This window comes from Bacidia gigantensis, assembly GCF_019456465.1.
Source record: "Bacidia gigantensis strain McMullin 20006 chromosome Unknown contig_249, whole genome shotgun sequence".
In the NCBI taxonomy this organism is placed as follows: domain Eukaryota; kingdom Fungi; phylum Ascomycota; class Lecanoromycetes; order Lecanorales; family Ramalinaceae; genus Bacidia; species Bacidia gigantensis.
Genome location: NW_025408603.1, coordinates 1,380,583 through 1,392,154, shown reverse-complemented (window position 1 = coordinate 1,392,154; position 11,572 = coordinate 1,380,583). Strand labels below are relative to the sequence as shown.

The window sequence follows — 11,572 nt, the reverse complement described above, 5'->3', positions numbered from 1 at the left end:
CAATAGCTTCCCAGAAGAACGGTCATTGACACACAAGTCCAACGCCATAGCAGCAGCTCTACCTTTGTTGGAAAGCCAAAATGCCAGGCAACGAGATGCAAGAGCGAGAAAGCTGCCGTAGGAAGTGTGACAGCTAGAATCATGCTGAGATTGTGAAGTTGCGGATCGCGGTCGTTTGGTATGTGCGGGAGAGGTCGCTGCTGCATGCACCAGAGCTCGTTCAATGGGAACTGATTCGTTGCGTTGAGCTTGGATTCGACAAAGTCCAGTGGAGTGTCCCGATAAGATTCTTTCGCCTGGTCACCGGCCAGATCCAATACCTGCCGTACGCTGCGTTGCAGGTGAAGCTTGGTAGGAATTTCGATTCCTAAAGGCTTTTGAAACCAGAAACAAGCCGTCGTTGCAGTGCAAGTAACCAAGGCTACGGTAGACAGTTCTAAGACTGTGACCGGTAGGTTTTGTATGCCTCAAGCAATGACTTCAGCCACCAGCCAAATAGCCTGTGAACCTGCAATCACCTTTGCAAGCCTATCTGCCTTGCTCTTGTCTAATATCTCCTTCTTCGTTATGGTGGGTGCAGCTAGATGTCCTTGCTCAACAAGATAGTGTATCTGCTTTGCAGTGACAGGGAAAGGCACAACATCTTCAGAATGAAGCACGAATCCTCCGCTATCAGCGTAGAATGCATGTACAATTGTCCAGTCGTGGCGACCCAGGCGCTGCACATCGATCACTGATCTTTTGGCTGAAGCCCACTGGCCGCTTGCAAAGAGCATGACCAGCTCAGGTGCGAGAATAGTAAGAGTCATCCATCGAACCTTGCGGAGGAAAATCTTGACCTCAGAGTCTGTCTTGGCAGGCACGTTCAGATGCAGCATCGCCCAAGCGCAGAGTGCAAGCGTAATAACACAACTCCATATTATATCGAGCGTTCCGCGTTGATTAGGTTGACTAACCCATCCAAATTTGGCTTCGGTCTTGCTCCAATTCTGCGTGATCGTTGTGTTTCCGGAGGTCGCAAGAGCAGATACAGCAGTTGACATATTCTGAGGCAAACTCACAACTATTCAATTCAAAAACCAGAGTAGGGTCAGATGCCTCGATAAAATGACCAAATCGCTCAAGGGAGGATGACTATATTGTGCTGAGCTCTTATCAGGGCGAATTTGACTCTTATCTCTCTCGAAAGATATAGTCTGCGCCGTTGGGGGCACAAACGGAAGATTCACGAGACTGAAACTGGCTAACAAGCACATGCAGCTAAGTTATAACTCATGAGTACTAAGGAGACGTCGAAGGGCTTACTCTAATGACAATGACGAGACAAGGATCTTCGCTGCGGTAGAGCTGACCCTTATGCAAACTGCAACCCAACTGTTATGGCCAACGGCCCAGGAATAGATTCTTGAAACAAGGCTATATCAGCCAGGACGAGGAGAGCTCTTGCCAAGGCGTGTATTTCCTGCGACTATCTTTAGGACTGGAGGAATGGGGTCAGCGTTTAAATCCAGCCATTGGCTTTATGTCTCTTTGGCTTACTGCAAGGCTAGCTCTGACAGCGTTTAGCGAGGCGCATGCCTTATATCTGAATAACTGGTGTCGCAGATGTTTTCCATCACCGCGTTATACATATCTGCTCAATTCCAGATATAGGCTCATTTTCAGTTTCTTACGAAGGCGAAAAGGGACATCGCTTTCGGCTCTCGCTTACTAATCGAGCCCTGGTTTGATCCATATCTTTGCTGCCCTTGCCGCTGAATACCTGCGGACCTACTTCTGCGAATATGTAGCCTTGTGGGTGATACTTGTCACCATCATCGCCAGGCACCCTATATCCAAAGAGGCGCGAGATCCAAGCCCGCGGTCCCCATCGTCGCATCAAAGTGGGCTTTACATACCAAGGATGTGCTAGATAGTCAGATAAGGCGTAATGACGTTCCCTGCTATCAGGTGTAGACTCTATCCAGCGATTGCGCAAGATATAGGGTCTGGGTAAAGCTAGATGACGAAGTAAAAGCTTCCTGATCTCCAGAGCGCCGTTTGTAAGACGGTGATATATCTGAGGAGAGTCAGGATACCTATGAAACTATTAGATCAGTAGATGAGGGCAGCTCGTCATGCGTACATCATTGACCGACGCAACCGATGTCCGAGGAATACAACTATAATCTTCTTGTAGATATAGCGATATTTTACGGGCCATGTAGGCAGTAAATAGTTGAATTGAGAATCTGCAAGCAGTTTATTAGTACCAGCAGGTATCATATGCGCCTCCTCGTATTGATTGCTCCAGTCTTGCACTTCGTCAAGCCAATGCAGGCCGTCTTGCCATCCGTTTGCTGCCGAAGGCAATTTTGTATATTCAATTCTCATTGCGTCACCCATATGTTTCCAGAAGGTATCCAAAGCACACCTTTCCAGCTCAGTCAAGCTTCGCCATTCATACCGATTGATCCACCTCAAAGGTTCAAGGGCTAAGATGCCCAATGTGTAGAGCATATCATCATTACTGATCTTGCCAGACTTCTGATACTGAGCATGTAGAAAGTTCATCCGAGCTATTGCTTCGATAGCTCTTTCTGATGTGGGTTCGTTCAGCCCAAGTTCGAGCAGGAGGACCCCCGTGTCAGCAGCGCGCTTCGATGCAGTCTCAGCATTCTTGAGTTCTCCTGTAGCAACGAGAAGAGAGGATATCGTGGGTATGCCATAGGTCTAAGCGCTGGTCAACCGAAAGGAGCAGGACTTGAAAAGCTTCTCATTGTCACCCACTCTGAATAGAGCTACTACCATCGAAACGCCATAGAGACTCGGGAATTCAAGTTCCGCAAGTGCTTTCAGAATGGACTGCGCATCCGCCGCTGTTAAGTCACGAAAGCCTTGTCTTCCAGCTGGTGCGTATCTTCTCTGCAAGCTTGTACCTCGTCGGTAGCGCAAGGTGCGAACAAGACAAATATAGGCCAACAGACCTAGCGAGATGACTGACTGCCATCTCCATTGAGCGCAGAACGCTAGGAGACTCTGTATCATCCAGTGGGTTTTCGTGCATTCAGATTTCTAAAAGCCAAGCACTCCAAGTCGAATAATGTAAGGTAGCGTACTGTGGACTTAAAACCGGCGTCACGTGATTGATATTCGGCGACCCCTCGCCCATCATACTACACAAGGATATAAAGCCACCGTATATATTCTTTACACAAAACTAGAACAAACTGCGGAGATGGACCAAGTACATTCAGTCAGCTTGATTACAAATGGTAGTTCCTGACTGTACAAAAGTCACGCAAAGGGAGAAGTTTCCCAGCCACTTCGCAAATCAATCATAAACACATAGTCGCAAACGGGTATCATGAATATCAGTGCTTTGTCGAGCTCCAGCGCCATCACCGCCAGCAAGTCGAGCTCACTGCATCCCATTCATTCCATTCATACCGCCCATCCCATTCATGTTCGCTGAATTGGCAAAATGCTGCATTTGCGCGTATTGCGCCGCCATTTCCCTCGTCATCTGTTGACCTTGTCTCATTCCTGCCATCTGCGGATTGCCCATTCCATTGATACCTTGTCCCATTGGCATGCCACCCTGTTGACGCTGACCCATCATTCTACGCGTGTTTTCAATCTGCGCCTGCTGTTGATTTTGTATACTCTTGTTGTGGTTATCTAATTTCATACGTTGGATGATAGCATTGGTCTGGTCCATCGCACGGGCCTGGGCTTGCTGTTTTTGCTGCTGATTGAGTACAGGCGGATTTCCTCCATTTTGTTGAGTAATTTGAAACATGACCCGCTGCAATTCCTGTTGAAAGACTTTTTGCTGATGCTGCTGAAAGGCGTTGGAACCTTGCTGTTGAGGAACTTGCGCAATCGGACGTGGTTGGTTAGGTTGTTGTTGTCCTAGATGGTTTGCGCCAGGGTTCTGATGCTGAGGCATACCTGGGGAAGCACCGTTCGGCATGCCTTGGTGTTGTTGCATGCCAGCCGCTGCTGCGTTCTGTGCAGCTCGCATTGCAGCTTGCCGTTGCTGCATCGCAATCTGTTGTTGCATGTTGTGTGCCCCCGTGCCTTGAGGGGACATTTGGCCGTTCTGTTGCATCTGAAGCTGTTGCATCGCAGCGCGCTGCTGTTGATTGTGCATCGCCTGTTGTTGTTGAAGGAAAGCAGCTTGTTGTCTCTGATTTTCTCGCATCGAATTGGTATACTGTTCCGTAGACATTCCTTGCGGCACGTTCATAGGTTGGCCTATGGATGTCTGCATGACATTTGGTGGACTAGCCTGCGACATTCTAGAGACGGGGGTGCCTTGTCCAATGATTGGAGTTGAATGAGGTATGCTGGGAGTAACGTTGGCCATATGCGGAGTTCCATTCATTGGCGGGGTACTGGTACGACTGGGGTTCTGCCTGCTTTGATCACGTAACATTTGTACAGCAGCCCCAGGGTGACTCTGTCGCATCGATGATGGAGGCCGACCAGGACTGCTTCCTTGTCCGGAGGAGGTATGTTGCATTGGCACGCCACCAATTTGTGATCCCATTGCTTGTCCGGGGGTAGGTGAGGGGTTGCTGTGAGGTGTGCCAATGCGTTGCATTGGTGGCGACTGAGGACCAGGCGGATAACCATTTGGCATACTCCCATTCACCTGGGCATGGGCCATTGTGTTCTGGGTTAAACGCTGCCGCTGCACAAGATCGTTCTGTCGTTTTAGCGCCATTGCTTTCTTTTGCTGCATCTCTTGCTGATCCATAAAGTCCTTGTGCTGACGGTTTACCTTTGCTGTCTGCTCGAGACGCTTCATTTCAACTTCGTGTTTCTTCTGTTGCTGCGCAATCAAGCGGGCACGTTCATTGTGGTGGTTTTTGATGTTTTGGATGGCATTCAGAGTCTCGAAGCTCGGCTCAAATGGCGCGGCACCATCTTCATCATTTGCTCCTGACTTGCCAGCGGTGTTGGCCTTTTCGTCCATAATCAGCATAAAGGCTTGTTCCTGAGCAGCAATCCTCTCATCGGCCGCTAATTCGGCAACCGTTCGTTTTCTAGTCTTTGGGGATGGCAACTTCTCTCTATGCAAAGGACCGGTCAAACTTTCTAGAACCTCATTTGCTTGACCAAGATCAGCTACAGGATCTAGGAACAAGGGCGGAGCGGTTGCTGCAATGATTTTGCTTTCGAATCCTTGAATTTCGGCGCCAGATATTGACATCTTCTGTCTCTTGGCCGGAGGGACTGAAGCAGATGGTGTTGGAGGAATCGCGGAAAGGGGGGTTGGTGGTACAGTCCCGGAGGCTGGTGTCCGTGGTACATTTGTGCCTTGCCCTTTGCGGTTCCCTTGCCTGGCATCGGGTGTATTTGCCTGAATGAAAGCCTCTTCTTGTATTGATTGAGCAGTTGGGAAGAGAACCACGGTGTAGATTTTTGGCTCGTGAGACTTGTCTTTCTCCTTAGAAGAAGATAACTGAGTGCTGGGGATAGAAGCATCCTTCGGGTCATTTTCTGGTCGTTTCTGCTCAGGAAACGGCATGTACGGGGAGGGCGTCACCCATTGTTCATAATTATGTATCGACAGAGGAACATTTGTTCCTTTCGACTCAGAGCCAGATGAAGAGTTGTTTGTCTTATTGCCTCTATGATCTTTCACCTGGACAATCATGCAACCTGGAAATTGGTCAGCATAGGCTGCACGCTGTGCGTTAGAACCCTACCCTCGTAAAACTTGATTCCAGCACTCATTAATTCCTCAATCATGTCATGGGGCACTGTTTGCGACTTCAAATGTTCTAAAACGATTTTCATCGGGGAACTGTAGGAGAAGCTCCCTGGCTGTTGCTCAAAGCGGAAATTCGTCGGGTGAAGGTGAATAATCAGAGAGGGTAATTGGTTGCGATACTTTTTAAGAATGTATCCAGGAGTTTTGACTTTAATTTTGTTAGCAACAATGATTATGTTTCTTTCAGCATCTGGATTATAGATGTACCATATGGTTCAGGACGCCTCTTGGCTACTCTCCGTTCTCCATCTCTTCCAGGTCGACCACGTGATACATCCCCAGGCCTCTGTGAGTCCTTACGTCGCTGACTTAGACGAGGTTGCACGCCGTTAACAGTGGTTGAGGCGCTGTTCATTGTAGGGGTCGGCGGAGCTTTGAAGCCAGACGGCGGTCTTTTCGAGCTCATAAGAGGTGAAGGCGAAGAGTGTGATGATTGTATTCCATTCGTCTGGACGGCAGGAAGTGGTGGTCTTTTCATTTTGTTGCTTTGGTGGGGCGCCGTTGGCTTGGATGCGACAGCAGTCGCCATGACCGAAGCAAATACGAGGGTTTCCGGGTAATGTGGAGGTAGCCACCAGCAAGATCCGGAAGGGCACCGAGGACTATCGACAAGCCCAGAACGTCTGAGCTTGACCGCGAGATTGTCGCATTTGAAAGTCTATTTGCTTATCGAGCAAGAGGATCCTGGCCGTGTGATACGCTCCTTTGATCGGCCGCGCGGCAATTAATAGCAAATAATCGAAGCGCGAGATTGAATGCGAAGTTAATTGTTGGATGGTAAAAATCATAGAGATCGGATGGAGGGGGGTTGAAAGGAGTCTACAGGTCGGCAGACCAACGCTAAAGCTCGGCTGACCAACGCTAATCTAAAATTTTTAGCGGATATTCAATTGGTCCGCCGAGGTTAAAATTATTAAAGTTGATTAATAATCGATTAAAACTAAACTTTAAAATAATAAAATAAAATATTAATCGATTTCTAATTGTTTCTCTAAGAATTTTCTTAGCAAATTCTTAAGAAATTCTTTAGAGAAACAATTCTTAATTGATTAAGAATTAATTAAGAATAAATAAATTATTTCTCTTAAGAATTTTATAGTAAATTCTTAATAAAATTTCTAGAGAAATAATTTATAATCGATTCTTAATCAATTTTTAATTAAATTTTTTTCAATTTAAATAAAAAAAGATTTTAATCAATTTAAAATCGATTAAGAATTGTTTCTCTAAAGAATTTCTTAAGAATTTTCTAAGAAAATCCTTAGAGAAACAATTATTAATCGATTTTAAATCGATTTTAATACTTTAAAAAATATTTTAATTAATGAAATCAAATAAGCTCACCGGACCATAAACTTAATTAGTATAAGGGATTTATTTATACGCTAAATTTTTAGATTAGCGTTGGTCAGCCGAGCTTTAGCGTTGGTCTGCCGACATGTAGACTCGGTTGAAAGGGCATTGAAGTAGTAGATGTACGCGGAAAACTTCCGCTTCTATACCTGAAGGCTTGGCATGTTATCGTAGTCTCAAGGGTCGACAATGAATCATGACATGAAAGCTGTTTCCTACTGCGAGACAAATTTGGTATTAGATACGCTGACCCAGTTGCTCTCTCCATACATTGAAAAACTTTCAGAACAATAGCGTGATATACAACCCTCCAAATAGCAAAACCACCCTACCAGAATCATGCGCCTGTTCTCGTAACACAATACCCTGATCATTTATTTGATTTCAATCATGACCCTTGATCCGTCTCCCCCAATCTTCCCCAATGCGTAGCCCTTCAACTACTTCAATGCCCTTACCCAGCCCGATTCGTGAGTCTTGAAGCCACCATCTGGTTTGTGCGTCGTCAGTTCCTCGCTCGTCCTCACTATCGACCAACCCACCTAAGTATACTACATTAGTCATGCTCCCAATCATTGCGTAGATCTCAAAGGATTGAAACCAAGCTAGCATGAGATAGCTTGCAGCCATAGCATAGTAAGACTACATCAAAATAGGAGTACAATGGTAGCCAGGCTAGCCAAATCTCCGACTTGTACAATTGAGAAAAGGAAGTATCATTCACTTACCGTGCCCGCTCTCGTCGCCTACGACAAGAACAATCTGACCGACCCAATTCTTCATGATGTCTAGCTGTTCGCCATGGGAGCCAGCCAACGATGATTGCAGATATACAGTCTCTGGTTCCAATTGTCGCACCATCTGCACAAAGGCTGTCGGCGTAGTAAAAGGCATGATCATCGTTTCTTTCTCAACAATCACCTTTGCCTGGCCGTAAAGAGTTTCGAACATTTTCGATCTTACAGGTGTGCTTTGAGCTGGGCTGACCTCACCACGACTTTGAGCGTCTTCATGTCCGATGTTAGAGTATGATGATGACATAGACTGGGTCTGCTGCTCACTCGAGGCTAAGGGATGCTCTTTAAGTGTGGGGTCGTAGATCAAGACAAAAACGCGTGTATCCTGATCAACGTGATCCGGCAAATGAGATAGGATAGACTGCCAAATGTAAGCTTATAGATCCACTGAATGATTCACCATGGTCTTACAGCATGCTCTTGATGATATCCCGCATCTTCCTCATATTGATGATCCGTCTCGGCAGAAACGACAATCACTACTGTCTTCTTCTTCTTCTTCTTCTTGCTTGACTTGCTACCTGTCTGGGTCTGGCTTATGATCGTCGCACTTTCTGTGTCACGTAACTCAGGCCCTTTTCGCGACGAGTCATTCTGCGAATCTGCTTCCTCAGACCATCTAGTGTGATCTTCATAGCCACCTTTTTCCTCCTCCGTGATCGAAGCCAGGGCACCTCCAACAGCAGCACCAGCAGCAGCGACACCAGCCACAACACGCTTACTAGCACCGTCGAATATCTGCTGCGGACTTGGTGTTCGCCGTAATGCACCCGATACCCTCGACACGATGCCATCGTCCCCGATTTCGCGCTGTTCCGGATCGGGGCCGTAAGGGGTCTGACCAGGAGGTATGTTGTCAAGATTAGATGGTGGGGGGCCCGAGTAGCCACTTTGAGGGCCGAAGCCTCCTGGAGGTCCTTGTGGACCAGAAGCGCCGTAGCCGGTGCCAGGTGGTGGGCCATAGCCATCTGGTGGACGATCTCCTTGTGGTGGAGGGGGGTAATCGTGGTCATCATCGTCATCTTTGCGCTCGTTCCAAATCCATGCTACTACGCCTGCCGTCGCAATGGTCACGGTGACAGCTAGAGGAATCCAGTGTCCCCATGCTGTTCGCCCAGAGGAAGCACCATATCCCTGTCGGCGGCGCGTTTCATAGCGCTCGTAGGAATAAGGCATGTCATGAGATGACTGGAGGAATCGTCACATCGGTAGGGATCGAGGTTGGCCCTGACCTCAAGTGGATTGATGTTTACGCAGGTTGGTTGCTAGCGACGGGAGGAGGGCTGGGTCAATCTCTTGGCATTGCAGTGCGAACAGGACGTCCTACCTATATAATTGAAGTTCTGAATTGCTCACTCAATTAGCCCACATCAGCGAGAAACGAGCCTTACGCAGCGAGAATGCCTTCACCTGGCATCCAGGCTGTGATATTATGTGGTCCAGGGCTCTCTCTAAATACCTTCACGTCGAATCCTGAAGAATTTCCGAAAGCTTTGGTCCCTATCGCCAATCGCCCAATGGTATGGTATCCGCTCGATTGGTGTTATCAAATGGGCATTCACAGTAGGTCATTCCATTTGTGTGTGCATAGTCTTCTCACATGCATGATCTCTGCCTACCAACATTTCATTACACGTGAAGAGAACAACAGGGCAGCAAAACACTAACTTGATACACAAATTATGAAGTCTTGTACTAGGAACCACTGACTAATCAATTTTGACGAAAGAAATTCACCTCGTCACACCACCATCATCTGTCCCGCCACTGGAGGCTGCCTTGTCGCAAAATCCTCATTTGACTTCCTTACCATCACCTAAAGCGGATATCGTTGCTCCCGCGGGCTTGACACACACAACAGGTACGGCTGAGCTTTTGAGGTTACCGGAGATCCAGTCAGTCATTACCAAAGACTTCGTGATACTGCCGTGCGACCTCGTATGCGAAGTCCCAGGAGAATCACTGCTCGAGTCGTGGATAGTGCAACAAGGCTCCCTGTTTAGTGCACCAAATTCCGCCCAGGAGGAGAGTCTTCGGAGTATAAATTATCGTCGCGGAGATATTACTCGAAAGGGTGCTTTAGGTGTCTGCTTTGAGACGCAGGGCGAAGATCGTGTGAAGGGTGCCGAGACTGATCTCATAATTACTGCATCGCTGCCTCAGCCTGCCGCATTGCCCCCAGCATCCTCATTACGTCCGCATATCTCGAAACTTGTGTACGCTACACCGACTGACACACTTCGCGACATTTTACAGGAAAAAGGCGGCTTTCCTGTTCGTAGCGGCCTTATTCGTAAGCATGGTCGTGTTAGGATACTGACAACCCATCGCGACTCTCACGTCTACTTTTTCCCACACTGGGTGCTGAGCATGATCACGCGAAACGAGAAATTTGATAGTATTAGCGAGGATGTCGTAGGATGGTGGGCGAAAGGAACTTGGCAGACCGGATTAGCAGAGAAGTTGCACATGAAAGAAGCACTGGACGGGCAGCCTACTTCTTCGCTAGGCCATGCAGATCAGAGCCAGATCAGTATTAACAAACTCAAGAACTTGATCAGCACACATACGAGCACATATACTTCACGACATTACAACGGAAAACCCACATTTCAACCGCCTTGTATTCTATCTTACGTGCATCCGAGCGGTTCGAATCAGCTCATAAGGCGGGTCGACACGGCAGCATTACTACTCAGCACATCGATTAGGCTTGCGGCACTACCTCCAACTATCAGTCCGCCTGCAGATGCATCTCCGACCCGGCTCTCGCACCCTACTAAGATCTCGGCGGACTCTTCATTGATTGCACCAAGATCTACAATTGACGAGAAGACGAGCTTGATAGCACCGAATACCTCAATTGCTACTCATTGTACGATCAAGTCTTCCTGCATTGGCGCTAATTGCCTTATTGGGGTAGGTGTCAGGATCATCAATAGCATATTGATGGATGGCGCACAGGTAGATGATCAAGTATCCCTGCAGGGCTGCATACTAGGCAGACGCTGCACCATTGGCAAAGGGTCGAAGTTGGAGGGCAGCGAAGTCCAAGAAGGCTACCGGGTCGAAGAAGGAACGGTCGGATCTAAGGGAGATAAATTCTGCGCCTTTGAGGGTTTGGATGGTGTGGATGACGGTGGCAATGAAACTGACCTTTCTTAGATCCGTGATCGACGGTAGATGTCGAGCACAATTCTAGTCATCAGGGTCGAGTTGCAAAGCGCCAGAAGAGCTGGTATTTGGAAGGATGTGGGGCCATTTGTTCTATGGACTTGTTGAAATCGATCCAGCAGAGCCAAGCGTGGCGTGAAGGCTTCTATCGCACTGAGCTGGGACAGCAGGTACAGTGTCCCTGTTGGCCAGTGCACAAAATCCACCCACTATCTCTCAGACAATCAGGTTGGTCGACCCGGGGGAACGAAACATATCAAATTACTGTCACAGGACTAGGAACTTAGACTTGCATTACATATGTCGCTGCAAGCCTCCCGCATCTCTGCCTCTTGTGGTTGGCTTTCATCGTTAGCACATACCTGTGCTGAGACATCAGCCTCTTCTGGCTAAATCGATCTCCATCTAGTGAGACGTCAACCACTGCTGACTCGATGCCCATTCCAATCTTGCCCGTACACTCGGAAAATTGACTAATGTGACA

At 47.8% G+C, this 11,572-nt stretch overlaps 4 protein-coding genes across 4 annotated transcripts; 1 reads left to right on the top strand and 3 right to left on the bottom strand.

Moving 5' to 3' along the window:
• Positions 1 to 467: 467 nt before the first annotated feature.
• On the bottom strand, positions 468 to 3,046 carry KY384_006644 (uncharacterized protein; the record flags this gene model as incomplete). Its single annotated transcript, XM_044815138.1, has 4 exons — positions 468 to 989; positions 1,712 to 2,078; positions 2,126 to 2,712; positions 2,984 to 3,046. The coding sequence occupies 4 exons, from the start codon at positions 3,044 to 3,046 to the stop codon at positions 468 to 470; spliced, it is 1,539 nt and encodes a 512-aa protein (XP_044668238.1).
• A 354-nt stretch (positions 3,047 to 3,400) lies between these two features.
• Positions 3,401 to 5,647, bottom strand: KY384_006643 (uncharacterized protein; the record flags this gene model as incomplete). Its single annotated transcript, XM_044815137.1, has 1 exon — positions 3,401 to 5,647. One exon carries the CDS (start codon positions 5,645 to 5,647, stop codon positions 3,401 to 3,403), a length of 2,247 nt encoding a protein of 748 aa, XP_044668237.1.
• A 1,854-nt stretch (positions 5,648 to 7,501) lies between these two features.
• On the bottom strand, positions 7,502 to 9,090 carry KY384_006642 (uncharacterized protein; the record flags this gene model as incomplete). The annotated part of the gene is made up of 3 exons (XM_044815136.1): positions 7,502 to 7,722; positions 7,846 to 8,275; positions 8,326 to 9,090. 3 exons carry the CDS (start codon positions 9,088 to 9,090, stop codon positions 7,502 to 7,504), a joined length of 1,416 nt encoding a protein of 471 aa, XP_044668236.1.
• Positions 9,091 to 9,431: 341 nt separating this feature from the next.
• Positions 9,432 to 11,079, top strand: KY384_006641 (uncharacterized protein; the record flags this gene model as incomplete). Its single annotated transcript, XM_044815135.1, has 2 exons — positions 9,432 to 9,477; positions 9,644 to 11,079. 2 exons carry the CDS (start codon positions 9,432 to 9,434, stop codon positions 11,077 to 11,079), a joined length of 1,482 nt encoding a protein of 493 aa, XP_044668235.1.
• Positions 11,080 to 11,572: the final 493 nt, after the last annotated feature.